The sequence below is a fragment of the Saccopteryx leptura genome, chromosome 5, assembly GCF_036850995.1.
Source record: "Saccopteryx leptura isolate mSacLep1 chromosome 5, mSacLep1_pri_phased_curated, whole genome shotgun sequence".
Classification (NCBI taxonomy): Eukaryota; Metazoa; Chordata; class Mammalia; order Chiroptera; family Emballonuridae; genus Saccopteryx; species Saccopteryx leptura.
The window spans coordinates 95,846,345-95,869,140 of NC_089507.1; the positions used below are offsets into that span (position 1 = coordinate 95,846,345).

A 22,796-nucleotide genomic window follows, 5' to 3' on the forward strand; every position below is an offset into this window, starting at 1 on the left:
TATCAAGTTGTTAAAGATTTAAAAAATGTGGCCCTGGCCAGTTGGCCCAGTGATAGAGTGTCAGACCAGCATGTGGATGTCCCAGGTTTGATTCTCAGTCAGGGCACACAGGAGAAGCAACCATCTGCTTCTCCACATCTCCCCCTCCCCCTTCTCTCTGACTCTTTCTTTCTCTCTTCCCCTCCCACAGCCAGAGCTCTATTGGTTCCAGCAAGTTGGCCTCGGGTGCTAAGGATGGCTCCCGTGGCCTCCACCTCAGGCACTAAAAAAAAAAAAAAAAAAAAAAATGGCTTTGTTGCTGAGCAGTGGAGCAATGGCAATGGCCCCAGATGGGCAGAGCATTGTCCCCTAGTGAGCTTGCCGGTGGATCCCCGACAGGGCATATGGAGTCTGTCTCTCTGCCTCCCCTCCTCTCACTAAAAACAAAAAAAGTGATTAAAAAGGTGAATAGTGTGAATTTAGAGAAACAGTACATGAAATAAGAGTACACTAAAATTAGAAGTATAAATTGGTTTAGTCTTTCTGGAAGGAAATCTGGTATCAAACCTAATAAGTAGATACTATTATTGCTGCCACTTTAAAGATGTAAGCACTCTAGCCCAGTGAGGTTGAGTAACACACTGAAAGTTTCACAGTTACTAAATTGTGGAGTTGAGATTTAAACCCATGCTTACTGCCTGAGTTCTTAACCACCAAGCTAGTGTTAAGCCATGAAATCAATTTAATGGATCGTGGATAGGTAGGACAGGAATTGTTAGAATGTTAGATGGTTTGAGTATCATTCCATGGAAGTTAGTTTACATGTACTGGGTCAAGAAATAAAATATCTTATTAAGGATCACAGTTACAACCACTGTACCAGGCAACCAGCTCAATTCTGTCTCAAGACCTCTGCCTGGATGTCTTCCCCATATTTTCCCTATGCAGAGCTTCAGATCATCAGCCTGTTAGCTTTTCAAGATCCAGTTCTGCCTACTCTATAGAAAAACCTCCAACCCATCCCATCTTCTCTTCTACTACTCTGTTTTATTTTCCTTTTAACTCTCACACTATTTGAAATTATTTATTTATTTGTCAGTGTGTTTATTCTCTGCCACTTCTCATTCACCCCCTCATAGACTCACACTAAAACAATCTCCATGAAAATAGAAATCACATCATATGGCAAATGCTTCAGACAATTAATTTGGCATCTCTGAGGTAGTACAGAGTCTGTAGAAATTTCTATCCAAAATGACACTGTTGGTAAAAACTCAGTTGATGTTTTTGCTGAAGCAATGTGGTTTTCCAAGAAAACTGTCATGACAGAAATTAATTTTGGAGAGGACTTTGTGTATAGCAGGAACATGTCAGAATCAACAGGAAAGGAATGGTTTTAGTTGCCATTTAGCTAAAAATCCCTGTAAGACATCTGTAAGAATTTAGGCAAAGATTGTGTTCCTTGAATGCTATATTTAAAAACCACCACACTGTAAAGAAGGTGAAATATTGTACTAACAAACATAAGATCTTGGAATACTATTATTAATCTATGTAATTACTGTAAATTTGAAATTTTGTTTTTTAAGTTATTTTAAGTGAACATAAGAAAGATAGTAAATGAAACCCAGAACTAACATAAATTAAAATTCAGATTAGCCATTTTAATGACAATTATAAAGGATAATTTTCAAAAAGAGGTAAAATTATAGCTCTTAATACATGTAATATGAACAAGTTAAGGATTTTATTTAACTCATCATTAATGATGGAACCAGGCAAATGATACAACTGATTCAAAGCGAAAGTCAAAGAAATAAAATGTATATGGAAAAAAGATATGTTGTAATGAACTTACACATGGACATATGGACATGGTACTTATGGGCTCTTTTCATAAACAGGGGAGGGAAGACATTGAACCTTCACTGGAATAGAATTTGCATGTGTATAGATAAGAATTATTGTGCATTATTATCAGTTATCTACAGACCTGCAAAATAGCTCAAAAACCACGAAAGCTATAGAGTGTTCTAAACAATGCATAGGTTTTCATGGAGACACTCCATTTACACATATATAATTTTCTTGCTTATTCTTAATTTCCTTATAGTAATAAAGAAAGTAACTTCTAAAAATTGCCATATAGAGATTAATTTGTGGATAGTGAGGGTACTTACTTTCTCCTTTCACAGTTTTTTTAATAATTTATTGTGTTAACATGGATTCAAGTGACCCACTCAATGTAACACTCTCACCCCCACCCCTATGTCCCCCATTATACCCCCTTTGTCCACCTTCCCCTAACTCCCTCCCCCCTTCCCTCTGGGATTTGCTGTCCTGTTATCTGTATTTCTGTGTTATCTATATATAATATCATTAATCTCTAAACCTTCTCTGATCCTATCCCCTCATCCCCCTTCCCTCTGACAGCTGTCCCTCTGCTCCTGTGATCCCACCTCTGCCTCAATTGCGTTCCTCAGTTCACTTTGTTCATTAGATTCTACATACAAGCGACATCATATAATATTTGTCTTTCTCTGCCTGGTTTATATGATTTAGCATAATAATCTCCAAGTCCATCCATGCTGTCACAAAAAGATTTCCTTCTTTTTTATGACAGTGTAGTATTCCATTATGTATATGTACCACAGCTTTTTAATCCACTCGTCCAATGACAGACACTTGGGCTCTTTCCAGATCTTGGCTATTGTAAACAATGCTGCAATAAACATGGGGGTGCATATCTTCTTTTGAATCAGTGATTTGGTATTCTTAAGATATATTTCTAAAAGTGGAGTAGCTGGGTCAAAAGGCAGTTTCATTTTTAATTTTTTGAGGAAACACCATACTGTTTTCCACAGTGGCTGCACAAGTCTGCATTCCCACCAGCAGTGCAGGAGGGTTCCCTTTTCTCCACACCCTTGCCAGTTCTTATTGTGTATTGATTTGTTAATGAGCGCCGTTCTGACAGGGGTGAGGTGGTATCTCATTGTGGTTTTAATTTGCATTTCTCTGATGATTAGTGATGTTGAGCATTTTTTCATATGCTTATTGGCCATCTGTATGTCTTCTTTGGAGAAGTGTCTATTCAGTTCCTTTGCCCATTTTTTAATTGGATTGTTTACCTTCCTGGTATTGAGTTTTAGAAGTTCTTTATAAATTTTGGTTATTAACCCCTTATCAGACGTATTGGCAAATATGTTCTCCCATTGTGTTGGTTAAAAAATAATTCTAATCTTTCATGGTAATATTTGATACATGCATTCAACGTACATGTAAAAATGCATGATTTATATGCATGTGAAAAGCAAAGATTGATTTATATATGAAGTTCTTTCTGATGAGTTATGCAACCTGATATTAAGATAACTACTGAAAAACGAATTTTGATGAGAACAACATTGCTGTTACAAGGATTTCATACTGATTCCACTTTTTATTTAGCACACAAATATCAATTTCATTTTCATATCATCCCATCATATTTTATCCATATGTTGAATGGTTATTGGTTTCACAGGCAACTTTGTCTACTTAACAGTTTCATGTGAGTGTAGAAGCTCATTTAGTTTAAGCTTTTAAATTTAAAGAAGGATAGGAATGTATTGATTTCTTCATAGAATCAGCCAGTTAGTATGATCATCCTTGGTATTGAAAGATATGGTGATATAAAATACTTGATAATAAATATATGAAGAAAAATTAAATACCATATTTATTGCTTTATTATTCAGTTTGTATGCATACATATTTTATTTAACAGTAATATAATGAAAAGGCTATGATGGTTCTGCCATTTATAGATTATTTTTCTTCAGAGTTTAAATGATTAACTGTTTGGAAATCAGTCTTTGGGCACTCTGTTCTTGGCTACTAATTTTAGAATTCAGTTGTACTAACCACCTGGCTATATAGTGAATATATTTAAGATATTTTCTTTCTCCATTTGTATTATATTGAACATCAATTGATTTAACAATTAATAGTAGTCATATTATCAACATTTTCTGTATTATTTGTTCCTCATTTTTCTGGAGGAGTATATACTATCTTTATAGCTTCTCATATACGCATTCAAATATTTCATTGAGGGGGCAGAGAGATAAGGAAGAGGAGGAAGAGTGTAAAGGGGGTCAAATATATTGATGACGGAGGGAGACTAGACTTTGGATGGCAAGCATAGAATGCCACATGCAGATGATGTATTATGGAATTGTACACTTGAAACATATATATAATATTATTAACCAATGCCACCCCAATAAATTTAATTTTTTTAAATTTTTATTGAGCTCCTACTGTTTTCTAGGTGCTACTCTTGGCATCTGGGATACAAAGAGACAAACAGAAACAGGCTCAACTCTCTCTCCCTTCATTAATCTTGCACTGTAGTAGGGAGAGAGAAATAGTGAATAAACAAGCAATATATCAGTGAGTTATAAGTGCTATGGAAAAAAAATAAAAGGGAAGGTGGATAGGGAATATGAATATGGGATAGGGTTGCTATTTTAAATAAGGCATTATGGAAAGGCTTACTGAAGTGATACCTGAACATAGACCTATAGGAAGTGAAAAGAACTTACCTGCCTGTGCCCCTCTTTTGCTTAGACTCCCTAGGAAGGGACAGTCTAATTTGAGGCTCGGTCTTTTTTTTTTTTTTTTCATTTTTCTGAAGCTGGAAACAGGGAGAGACAGTCAGACAGACTCCCGCATGCACCCGACCGGGATCCACCCGGCATGCCCACCAGGGGCGGTGCTCTGCCCCCCAGGGGGGGATGCTCTGCCCATCCTGGGCGTCGCCATATTGCGACCAGAGCCACTCTAGCGCCTGAGGCAGAGGCCACAGAGCCATGCCCAGCGCCCGGGCCATCTTTGCTCCAATGGAGCCTTGGCTGCGGGAGGGGAAGAGAGAGACAGAGAGGAAAGCGCGGCGGAGGGGTGGAGAAGCAAATGGGCGCTTCTCCTGTGTGCCCTGGCCGGGAATCGAACCCGGGTCCTCCGCACGCTAGGCCGACGCTCTACCGCTGAGCCAACCGGCCAGGGCTGAGGCTCGGTCTTAATAATTGCGGTAACGTATCTTCCCCCAAACTAGATTCTCAATTCTTTCTCACCCATCCACTCTTCCAGTTCTCTATTTTTAATTCCTGTTTTATTTATTTGTTCCTACTATAAGGAAATTTAAATTTTTTATAGAAAATTGAGAGGAAAAGGTAAATTAATTATAGACTTAACTTTAGTTAGCACATTTCATCTTTTATATTTCTTATGGAGTATCATATAATCACACCTTAAAAGGAATTTTTTAAAATATATTATTTTCTTTTCAATACCTGGGTCAGTTCCTTTGCACTAAGGGATTTGGAGGTTTGAAGAGCAGTTTATTGAAAAGAGTTCAGAATTTATAGTCAGAAGACTCCTGAGTTCAAATCCTAGCTGGATGACTGATTCTGTGGAAGTCACTTGACCTCTAGAGTTTAATAACATTCTGCTTTATGCCGTTTTTGTGAGGAGAAAATGCTTGGAATGTGTGTGTTTAGTAAGTTTACTGAATAAATGGAGTAAACAAACAAAAATTCTAAGGAATTCCATTTAAAAATAGGGGATATCATATTAACTATAGCAATTTTTTTCTGAAGAGATTAAAAATATTTTATTAACATTTTTTTTTGGCCAGAGTGTGATTTAAGAAATGAAAGTCTTCAACATATAAACCATAGAAATATTAATAAAATCTCCATCAGGAGAGACTATGGAGTAAGAAGAGAAGATGGCCTACAGATAAGTCCCTAAGGAATTCTAACAAATTCAGAGGGAAATGAGCTAGCAAAAGTTGTCCAAAAAGGACAAAGTGGGTAAAGACATCTAGAGTGAGTAGCAGGTTTCTTGCTTGCACTTATGAGTTGTGCCATTCACTGAGATAGGGCACCCTGAAGGATGAACAAATTTAGGGCAGATGATTATGAGTTTGGTACAGGGCATGTTGAGTTTTGGGTTCCTGTAAGATATCCCTGTGGAAATGCTGAATAGACAGTTGAGCATAAAAGTCCAGAAATCTGAAATTTTCCTTGGGTTGAGAAGTAATGCTCAGAAAGATAAAACTATGAATCTTCTATAAAAGTGTGTATCATTTTAACTAGTAAGGAGGTATGCAGAAATGTTTTAATGTAGTGATTTGAGTACATATTTTTTCCTATATGTTAAGCAGCTTAATGTCAGAAAGTATGGATTATTTATTTTGTGTACCCTGCAGCACTTACCTTGCTCATGGTAGGAATTCAGTTATTATTCATTAAACTGAACTAAATTAACTAAAGGGTTTATTTTGCAAGCCAGACTATTCTGTGAGTCAAGAACTATGAATTATTGGATTTGGAGTTCTCAGTAATCAATAATTAGTGGTACTTTGAGAGCACACTATGAACCAGAGTGTGGTTTCCTGGAAATAAATGTCAGTCTGTCAAATCAATCAGGACTGTGCAGGCTTGCCACAACTAGTACATAACACACCCTGGATAAAACGCAGGTATAAAACATGTTGACAGAAGAGAATCTTAACTTTAGAGTGTAATTACAGAACTTCTACAATAGGCAGAAAAGTTGTGTCATTTTCCCCACTCATCTAAAATTAAAACAACTAATGTACTTCATTATAATATAAGGTGGCTTTATGTAGATGTACTGTTTTTCAAAGATTTTTTTCTATAAGACATATCATAAACCTACATACTCTTTTTTATCTACAAGACTAGATTCCTACAGATACTATAGTGCCATAAAGAATGAAAACCAAAAAAAAACCTCTTTTCCCACTTTGTCCAAATGGTTGATTGATAACTTAATAGGCATTTTACTTAATAAGAATTGCACCGCAGTGGTTATTTCAGAACTGCAAAGAAAAAAATTAGCTAAGTTACTGGATTTGACAAAAAGTACAGTGTATAAAACAAGAAGCTGTTGTTGTATAAACACAACAAACAACTCCCAAACATTGTTATATGATTGGCGTTTTTATAGCTGTTTGAAAAATTGTCAGATTCATAAGTACTGTTAACTTTGTTCTGAGACAAAATTCCATTATAGATCTTAGTAAGAAATTAGTGACAAAAAATTAATTTAAAGATAAACTAATTCTAAAAGAATGGTTCATACCAGTCATGTTAATCTTTAACTCTTAAAAAAAAAAAGGTATATAATAGCATAAGCAGGTAGAATTTTCATACTTTCATAAACCTATATATACTTCCTTAGCCTAGATCAGCGATTTTCACCCTGTGTGGTATTGCATGTTTTAAAAATTCTTGCAGCACACTGGTTGAAAATTGTTGGCCTATATACATACTTAAAACTTCTAAAATTTGACTTAAAAGAAAGATATTCACAAAGTCAAAATATTAGTGATTCTTTCAATAGATATGGTCATACAACCAAAATGGCAGCATCATTGATGGACCCAGTGCTTTTAAGAATTAGCCCTCATCTAGTTACTGCTTCAGAGTCTGACTAGTGCCTCTAATTTTGTAATAACTTTGCCTTTCTTCATCTTAAGAAGTGTCACTTGCCTATTAGACAAGTGTTCTAGTTCTAATCAGGATTTCTGTTTTGCTTCTTTTGCTTTAGGAATGAAAAGATGTGTTACACTATAAAATCCATTTTTGTACTTCAATGTATGGGTGGGAGTATTTGGGATTATGAATATTGGTTAACCTTAAAAGGAAATAACACCTCTAAGAGGGAGAAGATAGAAGAGTGGGAAAGATTTGGAGCAATAAATATGAAAGATTGGATGGAGAGTTACCAAGAGGTAACTAAAAGGATTTGAGAATATAGAAGGAGTACCAACACCCAGATAATCCCTCTGAGCACAATTCTTAACCTAGAAGATGAGACAGGGAAACTGGAGCCTACTGAAATTCAGGGAGTGGGGGAGAACATGTGTTTATGAATTCATAGTTTAAATGGTAGACTGTGGGTTCTAAACTGCAAGGAGAAAATAAAAGCCCAAAGAGGTTGTTAAAATCTATAACTTCTACTTCCATAATATCTATTTTCATGTATTAGTTTATCACAGAATGATACTCTGTCTTGTTGGTGTTTTGCAAATGTGAGACTCCTGCCCTTTTAAATTGAAGTAACAAGATTTTTTTCAAGAAATGTCTTTTGAGAGGTTGAGTGGAGATGATGGAGTGGATTGAGTTCTAGTATTTTTTTGGAAGAAGACTCTCTAGTCTAATAGCCCTCTGAAACTAACTGAAATTTATTTCTATCATTGTTCCTCCTTAATGTTTGTCTTTCCATAATTGTATTCAATCAAACAAATGTTATACATAAAGGCAACCTTTCTATGATCATTGGAGCACATTATATAGTCATGCACTGCATAACAACATCTCGGTCAGTGAGAGACTGCATATACAATAGTGACTTCATAAGATTATAATGGAGCTGGAGTGACATCAGAGAAATGGTGGCATGAGGGATACTCCTGATCTCTCCCCTTGAAATTTCAACAAATTGAACAACTATAGCACAACAAAAAGAATCCCAGCTGGGCTCACAGCTATACCTGAAAGATCTGTGCCACAAAGTGACCAAAAGTGGGATGGGTTGAAAATGGGGACAGAAAATAAAATGCTTTTGCAGTAGACTCTGGAAAAGAGAGAAACCAGAAGACTGAATTTTTTCTTTCCTTGCTAATGTGAGAGAGGGAGGCATGTTTAACTTGGGTTTTGTTTTGGAGCTGGGAGACGGAGAGACTGAGGGGCATGGGGAAGGAGCTGAAACAAGATGGGTGCAACCGAGACCAGGAACACGGCCTGGGTTACAGGGCCTGCTGCATCACTTGGCTCCACTTGCAATTGCCAGCGCTGAGTGCATGCACAGCCTGCAGCAGTCACTCGATTGGTGCACACTTAGCCCATGGAGTCCCATGCAGCTTTATGGTGCACTCCATCTGCATGTGCTTAGCCTGTGGAGTTCAGTGTGCATGGCACTCAAGCACAATTGGCTAACAGTGCACAGCCCACATTCTACCTGTGGTCTACACTATGTATAGTGTCAGACCCACCCACCAAAGCAACAGCGGCCCTGCCTATATCATTACAATAGCAACACCTCAGCAGAGCTTTGCCCAAGAATTTCCACCAAAGCTATCCTTCAAATATGAATGAGGAATAAAAACTTTTACAGACAGAAACTGAGGGACTACATCACCAGAAAACCCCCACTTCAAGAAATACTAAAAGGGGTTATCCAACTAGATGCAAAGAACAAAACAAAACTACAAGTAAAAACTCCAACAAGATCACAATAAAAACGAGGATAATCTGTGACAACAATATAAAAGGGGAGAGAGGATAAAGATCAGCAGTAGCAAAGGAGAACGGAATGCAGAAGCACTGATGAGATAATGGACTCTTGTAAATATGACAATTTTTATTTTCATAACCTAATGGTAACCACCCATGAAAATACTACTACTACCAAACCATGTAGCTTAACAAGGAAGAAACGGGAAAGAAGTATGGAATACCACCAAACAAAAACAACTGTCAGAAAAACAAAAGAGAAGAACCAAACAAGACAGAGCTATCAGAAAGCAATATATAAAATAGCTATAGGAAATCGGCAAGTGTCAATAATTACCCTAAATGTAAATGGATTTAACTCACCAATAAAAAGACACAGAGTAGTGGATTTGATCAAAAAGCAAATCACAAACATATGCTACCTTCAACTGATAGATACATCTAAGTTACAAGGATGAAAGTAAATTTAAAGTGAAATGTTGGGAAACAATTTTCCAAGCATATAATACCCAAAGAAAAGCAGAGATAGCCATACTTATATCTGACAATGTTGACTTCAAGACAACAAAGGTAACCAGAGACAAAGATGGGCATTTCATAATGACAAAGGGGACATTGTATCAATATATGCATCAAACCAAGGAGCACCAAAATATATGACTTCTAACTGATCTTAAAATAGAAACAGACTCATACTTGGAAGTCTCAATACACCATTGACAGTTCTAGATCATTCATCCAAACAGAAAAACTATAAAGAAATATTGGCCTTAAGTGCACACTAGACCAAATGGACATAATAGACATCTACAGGACATTTCATCACAGAACTTTAGAGTATACATTTTTCTCCAATGTACATGGAACATTCTCAAGAATAGACACTATGTTAGGCTACAAACTAACATCAACAAATTCAGAAAGATTGAAATTATACCAAGCATATTTTCTGATCATAAGGCTTTGAAATTAGAATCAATTATAAAAAGGAAGAAAATAAACCCACCAAAATGTGGAAATTAAACAACTACTTCTAAAAAAATGACTGGGTCAAAGAATAAATAAAAATAAATCAAAAGATATATACAGACAAACGAAAATGACAACATATCAAAATTTCTGGGATGCAGCAAATGTAGTAATAAAAGTTTATATCAGCCATGGCCGGTTGGCTCAGTGGTAGAGTGTCGGCCTGGCATGCAGGAGTCCCAGGTTCGATTCCCGGCCAGGGCACACAGGAGAAGTGCCCATCTACTTCTCCACCCCTCCCCCTCTCCTTCCTCTCTGTCTCTCTCTTCCCCTCCCGCAGCCAAGGCTCCATTGGAGCAAAGTTGGCCCGGGCACTGAGAATGGCTCTTTGGCCTCTGCCTCAGGCACTAGAATGGCTCTAGTTGCAACAGAGCAATGCCCCAGATGGGCAGAGCATCGCCCCCTGGTGGGCATGCCAGGTGGATCCCGATCGGGGGCATACGGGAGTCTGTCTGACTGCTTCCTCATTTCCAACTTCAGAAAAATACAAAAAGAAAGTTTATATCATTATAGACTTATATCAAGAAACAAGAGAGAGCCCAAGTAAATAACTTAACATGACACCTTAAGGACTTAGAAAAAGAAGATCAAAGGCAACTCAAAATCAGCAGAAGAAAGGAAATAGTAAAAATTAGAGCAGAAACAAATGAAATAGAGAACAGGAAAACTATAGAAAAAATTAATACAATAAAGAGCTGGTTTTTTGGCTCTGGCTGATTGGCTCAGTGGTAGAGTGTTGGCCCGGTATGTGGAAGTCCCGGGTTTGATTCCCGGCCAGGGCACACAGGAGAAGCACCCATCTGCTTCTCCACCCTTCCCCCTCTCCTTTCTATCTCTCTCTTCCCCTCCCACAGCCAAGGCTCTATTGGAGCAAAGTTGGCCCAGGGGCTGAGAATGGCTCCAGGGCCTCCATCTCAGGCACTAGAATGGCTCCAGTTGCATCAGACAATGGCCCAGATGAGCAGAGCATCACCCCATAATGGGCAAGCTGGGTGGATCCTGGTCAGGCGCATGCAGGAGTCTGTCTCTGCCTCCCCACTTCTCACTTCAGAAAAATACCCAAAAAAAGCTGGTTTTTTGAAAAGATCAATAAAATCGACAAACCTCTGGCTAGCCTCAATAAGGAAAAAAAGAGAAAGGACTCATGTAAACAAAGCTTGAAATGAAAGAGAAGAAATTACCACAGATATCATAGCTATAGAAAGGATTATTGTAGAATACACTGAAAAACTATATGCCACCAAATTCAACAATCTAGAAGAAATGGACAAGTTCCTAGAACTATACAATCTTCCTAGACTGAGTCACGAAGAAGTGGAAAGCCTAAATAGATTCATAAGCAGGGAGGAAATAGAAACAACTATCACAACCCTCCCAAAAAACAAAAGTCCAGGACCAGATAGCTACACTAGTGAATTCTACCAAATCCATAGAAGATTTGGTACCTATCCTTCTCAAAGTATTCCAAAAAGTTGAAGAAGCAGCAATATTTCCGAACACATTTTATGAGGCCAATATAACCCTCATACCAAAACCTGGCAAGGACAATACAAAAAAAGAAAACTACAGACCAGTATCTTTAATGAATACAGGTGCAAAAATCCTAAACAAAATACTAGCAAATCAAATACAACACATTAAAAAGAATACATTACAATCAAGTGGGATTCATCCCAGGAGCATAAGAGTGGTTCAACATATGAAAATCAATTAACTTAATACGCCATGTCAACAAAACAACAAAAATTGTATGATCCCATCAATAGATGCAGAGAAGGCATTTGATAAGAAACAACATCCCTTTATGTTTAAATACTCAATAAAATGGGTATAGAAGGAAAATACCTCAACATAAGAAAGGCCATATATGACAAACCATCAACTAATATCATATTAATAGTAAAAAATTGAAAACTTTTTCTCTAAAATCAGGAATGAGACAAAGCTGCCCACTCTCTCCACTCCTATTCAACATAGTGCTGGAAGTTTTAGCCAGAGCAATCAGACAAGAGAAAGAAATAAAAGGCATTCATATCAGAAAAGAAGAAGCAAAGGTTTCATTTTTCGTAGATGATATGATCCTGTATATAGAAAACCCCAAACACTCCACAGAAAGACTATTAGAAACAATAAACCAATACAGTAAGGTCGCAGGATACAAAATTAATATACAGGAGTCTATTGCTTATGTATATGCCAACAATGAAACTTAAGAAAATGAACTCAAAAATATAATCCCTTTTACAGTGCAACAAATAATAATAATAAAAGGCCTAGGAATAAACATAACAAAGAATGTAAAGGGTCTCTCATTGACTCCTGCAGGGCAGCCTGGGTTTTGGTGACTGGCGGCGAATTAAACTGCCAAGCAAAAAGGCAAAGACCAGGACCCCTAAGAAGCACCCTCAGAGCGCAACATCCAGTGTGTTTGCCATGTTTAGCCAGTCACAGACTCAGGAGTATAAAGAGGCCTTCAACATTATTCATCAGAACAGATGGGTTCACTGACAAGGGAGATTTGCATGATATATTTGCTTCTCTAGGGAAGATTCCAACAGATGCATACCTCAACCCAGGATGAATGACACGCCATAGCCCATAAATTTCACCATGTTCCTCATGATGTTTGGTGAGAAGTTAAATGGCACAGATCCGGAAGATGTCCTCAGAAATGCGTTTGCTTGCTTTGATGAAGAAGCAACTGGCACCATTCAGGAAGATTACCTGAGAGAGCTGCTGACAGCAATGGGAGATCAGTTTACAGACAAGGAAGTGGATGGGCTGTACAGAGAAGCACCTATTGACAAAAGGGGAAATTTCAATGTAACATTGAGTTCACATACATCCTTAAATATGGAGCTAAAGATAAAGATGACTGAGAGAACTTCAGCTAAAACCTTCCAATTATTTTGTCTTAGTCTGTTTTATTTCCCTAACACTTTACCTTATCCTCATAGACCTGTTGCATGCCACTTAATATCACAGCTTTGCCTCTTATTTTTTAATGTATTTATTCTAGAATTTTCTGCCACTTAGCACTTATATAATCAGATTGCAGATAGGGATAAGGTTGTAAATTGTGCTGAAAAAGTTTGCAAATAAAATAAACAAATGTGAAAGCCTAGGAGAATATATTTAGTATTTCTGGTTTTGCTAGATATTTACATTTTATATAATAAAAATGCTATTTTGAAATTTAAAGAAAAAGAATGTAAAGGATCTATATACAGAAAACTATAAACCGTTATTAAAGGAAATCGATAAAGACACAATGAAATGGAAAAATATTCCATGTTCTTGGATAGGAAGAATAAATATAGTTAAAATGGCCATATTACAAATTTAATGCAATCCTCATCAAAATTCCAATGTCATTTTTTAAAGAAATGAAACAAAAAAATCACCAGGTTTATATCGAACCATAAAAAAAAACTAAATAACAAAAGCAATCCTGAGAAAAAAGAATGAATCTGGAGGCATTACAATATCTGACTTCAAATTATGCTACAGAGCCACAATAATTAAAACAGCATGGTGCTGCCTGACCAGGTGGTGGCACAGTAGATAAAGCATCAGACTGGGATGCAGGAGGACCCAGGTTTGAGACCCCGAGGTCGCCAGCTTGAGCGTGGGCTCATCTGGCTTGAGCAAAAAGCTCACCAGCTTGGACCCAAGGTCACTGGCTCAAGCAAGGGGTTACTCAGTCTGCTGAAGGCCCGCAGTCAAGGCACATATGAGAAAGCAATCAATGAACAACCGAAGTGTTGCAACAAAAAACTGATGGTTGATGCTTCTCATCTCTCTCCATTCCTGTCTGTCCCTATCTATCCCTCTCTCTGACTCTCTCTCTGTCCCTGTTAAAAAAGAAAAAGAAAAAACCAGCATGGTGCTGGCAGAAAAATAGACACACAGACCAATGGAGCAAAATTGGGAACCCAGAAATAAAACCACATATATATGGACAAATCATCTTCGACAAAGGAGCCAAAAACATACAATGGAGAAAAGAAAGTCTCTTCAATAAATGGTGCTGGGAAAATTGGAAAGCCACATGCAAAGTAATGAAACCTGACTACAGTTTGTCCCCTTGCACAAAAATTAATTCAAAATGGATCAAAGACCTAAATATAAGATCTGAAATAATAAATTATATAAAAGAAAACATAAGCACTAAACTCATGGACTTTGGCATAGGGAACAGTTTACAAATTTGACCTGAAAGGCAAGGGAAGTAAAGGCAACAATAAATGAATGGGACTATATCAAACTAAAAAGCTTCTGCACAACAAAGGAAACTGACAACCAAACAGACAGCCAACTAAATGGGAGATGATTTTTGCAAATAACATCTCTGATAAGGGGTTAATATCCAAAATATATAAAGAACTCACGAAGCTCAGCAACAAACAAGCAAACAGTCCAATTAAAAAATGGGGAGAGGACCTGAACAGACACTTCTCCCAAGAAGAAATACAGATGGCCAACAGGTATATAAAAAGTGCTCATCTTCACTAGCTATTTGAGAAATGCAAATCAAAACTATAATGAGATACCACTTCACATCTGTTAGATTGGCTATTATCAACAAGACAGGTAATAACAAGTGTTGGAGAGGTTGTGGAGAAAAAGGAACCCTTATTCACTGCTGTTGGGAATGCAAAGTAGTACAACCATTATGGAAGAAAGTATGGTGGTTCCTCAGAATTACTAATAGAACACCATATGACCCAACAATCCCTCTACTGGGTGTATAACCCAAAACTCGAAAACATTGGTATGTAAAGACACATGCACCCCCATGTTCATTCATCGCAGCATTGTTCACAGTGGCCAAGACATGGAAACAACCAAAGTGCCCTTCAGTAGAGGATTGGATAAAGAAGATGTGGTACATATATACAATGGAATACTATTCAGCCATAAGAAACGATGATATAGTATGATTTAACACAACATGGATGGACCTTGATGACACTATACTGAGTGAAATAAGTAAATCAGAAAAAGCTAAAAAGTGTATGATTCCATACATAGGTGGGATACAAAATTGAGACTCATGGTCTGACCTGTGGTGGCGCAGTGGATAAAGCATCAACCAAAATTGAGACTGATGGACATAGATAAGAGTGCAGTGGTTACCAAGGGAGGGGGATGTAGGGGAGAGAAAAGGGGTTGGGGGAAGAGTATAGAGACAAATATAAAGTGACATCGGACGATGTGACTTTGGGTGATGGGTATAGAACATAATCAACTGTCCAAATGATGTGGAGATGTTTTCTCTAAATCTATATACTCAGGTTGACCAATGTCACCGTTAAATTTAATTTTCTAAATAAATGTTTTTAAAGATAGATTATAATGGAGCTGAAAATTTCCTATTGCCTACTTGTATCATGGCCACAATAATGTTGTAGGGCAATACATTACTCATGTTAGTAGTGATATTGGTATAAACACACTGCACTGCCAGTTGTGTACAGGTATAGCACATAAAATTATGTATAGAACATAATATTTGATGACAATAAAAGACTGTGTTACTGGTTTATGTATTCACTATACTGTATTTTTTTATCACTTAGAGTGATTCTTTATACTTATTTAAAAATCAGTATGCCACATTACACCAGCAACAATCTCATACGTCTTATATTTACTGTGTCTTTTGCTTACATAATTTTCTCTTGCACTTGATATAACTTATGTTATTTTGTTCATCATGGTTCCTAAGCATACAAAATACACTGCTAGTGTTTCCCATGAGAGGCCAAGTCCAGTGATTGACCTGGAAACAAAATTAAAAGTGATTAAGGACTATGAAAGTGGAAAATTAGTGATGGTATTGCTTGCCAGACAGGCATATCCCATTCCACCATAGCTACAATCTTAAAGAACAAAGTTATGGAAGCTGTTAAAGTATCTGCTTCATTGAAGACAAGGAGACTATCAAAAAGTAAAGAGGGGCCTACATCAGACAGAGAGAAACTTCTAATGACACGGATTGAAGAGCTAGTACAGAAGCTCTCTCAGTATCGTGACAATCACAGCCAAAGCAAGGAGTTTGTGATGTTGAAAGAGGCTGAAACCTACTAAAATGTTGAATTTACTGCTAGTTCTGGGCGATTTGAACAATTCAAGAATCATTTGCATTGCATAATATGAAAGTGAGTGGTAAGTCTGCAAGTGTTGATTGGAAGGCAGCTGGATAATTTGGGGGCAACTTAGAATTATTTTTTTGTCATGTATAATTGGGTACACATGGACATTTTCTGGAGAACTGACTTCTAAGTGGACTTTTGGGATCATTGTACAAAATTATTTCTATTTGTAATATGTATTTCTCCTAATGAGATTAATAGGCATTTAAGACATTTGTAGAATTTAGATAGTAAACTGTGCAAGGCCCTACACTAAAATCCCCTCGCTGGGTCTAAGGCTAAGGATTATAGCAGTAATGACAGGATTGTTCAATAGTAGCAGCAAGACATGCTCCAGTCAGCTGAGACTAGGTTACGTAAAGTCTTAGTGTCAAAGGAATGCACTAAAAAGAAGCTTACTTAAAAGTCCGGGGCCCTGCCTCAAAACAGGATATTGGTGGGAAAAGGTTCTTCTGAAATCATGGCCACTGAAAAGAGCAATACAAATGTGAATCTTCATATAAGCAGTTAGCTGTCTTTGTGTAATTCCCAGAAACTAGAAAATGAATGGAAATCAATCATCTCCTCCTTTCATCTTGTAAATCAGTGTTCCAGTCGTTGAGGGTCCAGTCATTGTTGAGTTCCACAGAAAATAAGTCTATGCTTTCCATATTCTTGAAAGGTGGGCACAGATACAGTTGTTCTATATGTCAGTCAAATGGAACATTCCCAAGTATTTATTGAATGATTATCAGAAGTATATCCAGTACTTTGGAAAATAAAGAAAAATTATGAGATAATCTTTATTCTTAAATACCTTCACCTATTTCTCATTTTATGTTTGTTTTATATTATCTATTTGTCTTTAAAGGATTGTGAAGAATCACAGAACCACATTGGCAATCCTGTTGGAGATGACTACAAAAAGATGGGAACACTTTTTGGTGAACTGAACAAAAGCCTCATCAACATGGGTTTTATAAGGATGTCTTTTGGAGAACAAATTGTGGAACCAGTGATGGTCATTTTCTTTTGGGTTATGCTGTGGTTCCTTGGCCTACAAGCCTTTGGACTAGTTGTTGTTCTTTGCCTTGTTATTATTTATGTACAACATTAAAGTATGGCTGAAAGAGCTGTTGGTTGACATTTGGTAAATATATATATATATATATATATATATACACACATATATATTGTGTGTATGTGTGTGTGTGTGTGTGTGTGTATATATATATATATATATATATATATATATAATTAGTGAAGTTATAATCACTACATGAAAGCCAAAAAGTCTGCCTTGTTTCAAATTGTGTGCTTTTTTGTAATATAAGTAGATGTTGTTTAAAATAAAACTCAACTTTTGATTATAACAGGGTTCAACATAGATCTTGTAGCTTATTCAAAACTCTTGTTTTAATACTATAACCTGTGCCGACTTTCAAATACCCCTATTCCCGTGCCAAATCTTAACACCTGCAAGTGAGCAGGAAGAATAACAGGATATGGAGTTCAAATTGGGCAACATAGGCCTTATAAAGAGCTCCACTAAAATGTTTTAGGAGGAAAATGATAAAATAATGAGCTAAAAATAAGTTTTACTTAGGGAATTACTCACTCTCCCCCACTAAATAACCCCATATTTTTTAGGAAATAATTTGGATTTCTATTACCCCTGCTCAGTCCACACCAATGTAAATGATCATTATATACTACCTTAATATTTTGATGAAAATCAGTAAAACTAGCACATATTCTAAAGATTGAAAATAATATATTTATTATTGCTTGGGAAACTTCCCAGGTTAACCACAACTTTTTTATAATGAAACACCTGGACCTGGAATTACTTCAGTATGTCATTTAAAGATTTAGGTAATTTTGGTGCTAATTATTTTTGTGAATTTTTAAAGCCTCAGAAGCCAGATTCATAGTTGGTTGTACCCCATGGTAATGCTGTAGTTACATTATTTTTTTCTAGAAAGACATTTTCAGTGTATTTTTTTGAATTTTTTTTTTTTCTGTATTTTTCTGAAGCCGGAAACAGGGAGAGACAGTCAGACAGACTCCCGCATGCGCCCGACCAGGATCCACCCGGCACGCCCACCAGGGGGCTACGCTCTGCCCACCAGGGGGCGATGCTCTGCCCCTCCGGGGCGTCGCTCTGTTGTGACCAGAGCCACTCTAGCGCCTAGGGCAGAGGCCGAGGAGCCATCCCCAGCGCCCGGGCCATCTTTGCTCCAGTGGAGCCTCGGCTGCAGGAGGGGAAGAGAGAGACAGAGAGGAAGGAGAAGGGGAGGGGTGGAGAAGCAGATGGGTGCTTCTCCTGTGTGCCCTGGCCGGGAATCGAACCCGGGACTTCTGCACGCCAGGCCGACGCTCTACCACTGAGCCAACCGGCCAGGGCAGAAATTTTTTATATTTTATAGTTCTTTTATAGCACCTACTCTTAAGACTAAGAATTGACTTATCTTGGCATGAATTTTTCCCTCAGAAAAATTTATTTGTATTATCTTTACATATTCTTTTAAGGAAAAATAAGCTCATTTTCTTTGCTATATGTATTGGAAAGTACAGTATTACAAAGTAAAAACCAAATCTTAAATTTGGAACTTAACAGCCAATTGTAGTAATATATGTTTCTCTAAAGCTAAAGTGAAGTTATTAATGTGTCTTAATTCAGAATTATGAGGTTTTATATGGAAATAAGCACTTCTTTAAATATACTTTGAAAATGGAAAATGGCTTAGTGATATTTTGGGTCTTGTTAGAGAACCTAAAATTTTTATACTTTCATCTCAAAGAGTTGTATATACACAAAGGAGAGGTAGTTAAGATAATTATCTAAAAATTCAAGTAAAATAAGAGGAAAATGGGACGTTGGGGCATTTTTATCTTTGGCAAGCAATAACTAAAGTTTGTAAAGTGTTTACTATTCCATTTTGTGAAGTTTTTACCCAATCCTGTTTTTAAAATATATTTTATAAGTTCTCATTGTCTTCCATTCTGAAGCAGAAAATTAATGAAAAATGTTCAATTTAGAATTCTAAAATCATATAATCCTGAACAAAAATACCAATCTCAGTGCACTAAACATATTGTGCATTTGTACAAAAACTAGACCTTTTAAAGTTTGACTTAAAAAACAAAAGACTTTGTTCTATAACATTATATTTTTATTGGGCTTGCAGTATTTTTATGGTCACTTTTATAAACTCGTCATAAACGCAAATTCTTTGAAAAGCTGTCTTCATTTGTACACAGTAGAATTGTGAAGTTTTTAAGAGGAACCATGAGATTTCTTAAATATCTGCATTAAATATTTAAAAATGCATTCTTTTTTATGCTACCAGGAATTTTAACTTCTCTTTGAAATATGAAAAAGACATAGTATGCATAATAGCAGCTCTGGTTCTCCCAGTGCCTGAAGTTGAAAATATTTTAAAAGTTTTAATAGTAATATTTTAGTATACCAATAATACTATGTATCTGCATGCTATGCTAAGTGTATATATTAAATTATATAAAGAAATGAAATATTTTGTTACTCTTCTTTCTGTATGTATTGTTGGTTAGAATCATATACCATCATATTGTTTGCTTTGAAAAGGAAAAAACAAACTTTGCCTACTAGATGGAAATAAAAGTCTCTTTTATGAAATATATTAGAATGAAAAGTATACTGATATCCCAAAATAAAAAGAAACTGGTGGACATTTCTTTGGCTCTTAGTATAAAGAATTAGCTTGAAAATAATTCTCAATCCTTTCAATTTCAGATAAAACCCAATTTTACAAGCTTATTGCTTATAAAAAAGGTATGTGAGTTAACACATGCTGTTATTAGATTAATGGTACATTACTCACACCACCAGCCCTCAATTCAAAGACAAGAGGCTAAGATCTACAAATTTCATTCAAGTAAAATTCAGTATTTACAGAATATATTCCTCATATCTTAAGCTGTATTCGAGATAACGTCCCATTCCTGGTCACCAGTCAGATCATTCTTGGTCCAGTAGTGTGCTGGAACTAACTTGCACTAGCTGGCAAAAGCCACTCTATACATTTTTTCCTACTCTGCCTCCAGTGACGTCAAGTTGGTAGCTTGCCACTGTTGTGGGGAGAGGGGGGTGGATATATTTATACCAGGGGTCCCCAAACTTTCTACACAGGGGTCCAGTTCACTGTCCCTCAGACCATTGGAGGGCTGTACTTTAAAAAGAACTATGAACAAATCCCTATGCACACCACACATATCTTATTTTAAAGTAAAAAAACAAAACGGGAACAAATACAATATTTAAAATAAAGAACAAGTAAATTTAAATCAACAAACTGACCAGTATTTCAATGGGAACTATGGGCCTGCTTTTGGCTAATGAGATGGTCAATATGCTCCTCTCACTGACCACCAATGAAAGAGGTGCCCCTTCCGGAAGTGCGGCTGGGGCCGGATAAATGGCCTCAGGGGGCCGCATGAGTCCCACCGCAATAGTTTGGGGACCCCTGATTTACACTATAAAAAATTAACAGACACAACAAATCAGGGCTCCCTTTTCCTGACAAGCCAGTTGTTAAACATATATCAGCAAAACAGTGATTAGCCACTCAGCCACTCTAGAGGCCACATTCCTATTTCTTCTCCTATGGATACAAAAGGAAGGGTGTTGACTCAAGTCCCTATTGACACATACAAAACTATTTGGATCTTTTCTGTGTGGAAAATATGGACCATAGTCATCTCCTGACAGGCATAACTCTTTACTCACATGCTTTGATCAAAGAAAAATCTCTCTGGGCTGTCACTGAGGTGCAAACCCATTAAAGACTATCTAGACAATTTGGAAATAAGGCACGGTTACAGAACTGATGGCATGCAGATTACAGCACAAGTAAAGATTTGTTGTAAAGTAGAAAGTTTAGCATAGCCAAAACTAAGTATTGAGCAACCAGAGGCTGTTGGTTTTTTTGGCTTGTAGATTATATTTTAATAGTTATTTTTAAAATGTTTATTGGGCCCTGGCCATTGGCTCAGCAGTAGAGCGTTAGCCCAGCATGTGGAAGTCCTGGGTTTGATTTCCGGTCAGGGCACACAGGAGAGGCGCCCATCTGCTCCTGCACCCTTCCCCCTCTCCTCCCTCTCTCTCGCTTTCTTCCCCTCCTGCAGCCAAGGCTCCATTAGAGCAAGTTGGCCCAGGCACTGAAGACAGCTGCATGGCTCCGCCTCAGGAGCTAGAGTGGCTCCAGCCGCAATGGAGCAATGCCCCAGATGGGCAGAGCATTGCCTTCTGGTGGGCATGCTGGTTAGATCCCAGTCAGGCGCATGCAGAAGTCTGACTGCCTCCCCGCTTCAGAAAAATACAAAAAAGGGAAAAAAAATTTTTTTAATAATAAAATGTTTATTGACTTAAGGTTATTTTATACTGTTTTTGTGGCTTTACCAGGTTAAACAGAAGAAAAAATCCAGTAAGATTTTCATACCTGTTAGTATTTGTAGTAATAGATTTGGCCAAGGAGAAGATAAACTAATGTATAATTTACAGTTTTAGGATTACTGCTGGACTTATAGCTCCTGTTTTTCTCTTTAGTTTTGGTATTCCTTAGGGTTTCTTACAACAGCCTATTCTCTCATCATGCCACACATTGCCTTGGGCAATGTCACCACTGCCATGGCTTTAGTTACCATATCATACTAACAACACTCTAGTCTGCATCTCCAGTTCAAAGCGCTGCACAGAACATCAGATCTAAATATTCAATTGCTTGTCCAACATTTGTACTTGCTTATCCCTCAGTATCCCAAATTCAGTATGTTCTAAAAAGGAACTTAATATCCTTCTCACAAACCCTTTCTTTCTCTGTTTTCAATCTCAGCAAATAACACAATCACCCTTACTCTGCCCACATATAACCAATCACCGAGTCATGCCTATTTTACTTCCTAAAGTGGTCATCTTTCTACTTCTCTCCATTCCCAGTATTACTTAATTTATACTATCATCATTATCTCACCTAGATTGCTGTCTCAATTCTAATTGTTCTCTGCCTTCATTTTCCATTTCATAGTCAGAATAATCTTTCTGAAACATAACTTTGATCTCCTTGGCCTAAATCTTTTCAGTGGCTTCTTGTCGCCATTTGATAAAGTCTTTACTCCTTAATATGTTTTACCAGGCCCCTCGTGAACTGGTTGTTGCATACTTTGTCTCCCTAAGCTACCACCTTCCCCTTTTCCAGACTGAGCTATACGGAATTTATTTTTCAGTTCCAAGAGAGACATGCTTTCTCACTTCCAGAGCTATGTACATGCTCTACCTTCTTTTTTAAACCCTCCCACCAAC

General features: G+C 37.1%; 1 protein-coding gene and 1 pseudogene across 1 annotated transcript in view; both read left to right on the forward strand.

The window, feature by feature from the left end:
* LOC136405961 (uncharacterized protein FAM241A-like) overlaps positions 1-17,627 on the forward strand; it is a 29,941-nt gene extending 12,314 nt beyond the window's left edge. Inside the window, exon 2 of the mRNA XM_066385681.1 lies at positions 17,325-17,627. Within this exon, the coding sequence (XP_066241778.1) occupies positions 17,325-17,570 (246 nt within the window). The 3' untranslated portion in view covers positions 17,571-17,627. The remainder of the gene's footprint in view (positions 1-17,324) is intronic.
* LOC136405584 (myosin regulatory light chain 12B pseudogene) lies at positions 7,766-13,299 on the forward strand (annotated as a pseudogene).
* Positions 17,628-22,796: the final 5,169 nt, after the last annotated feature.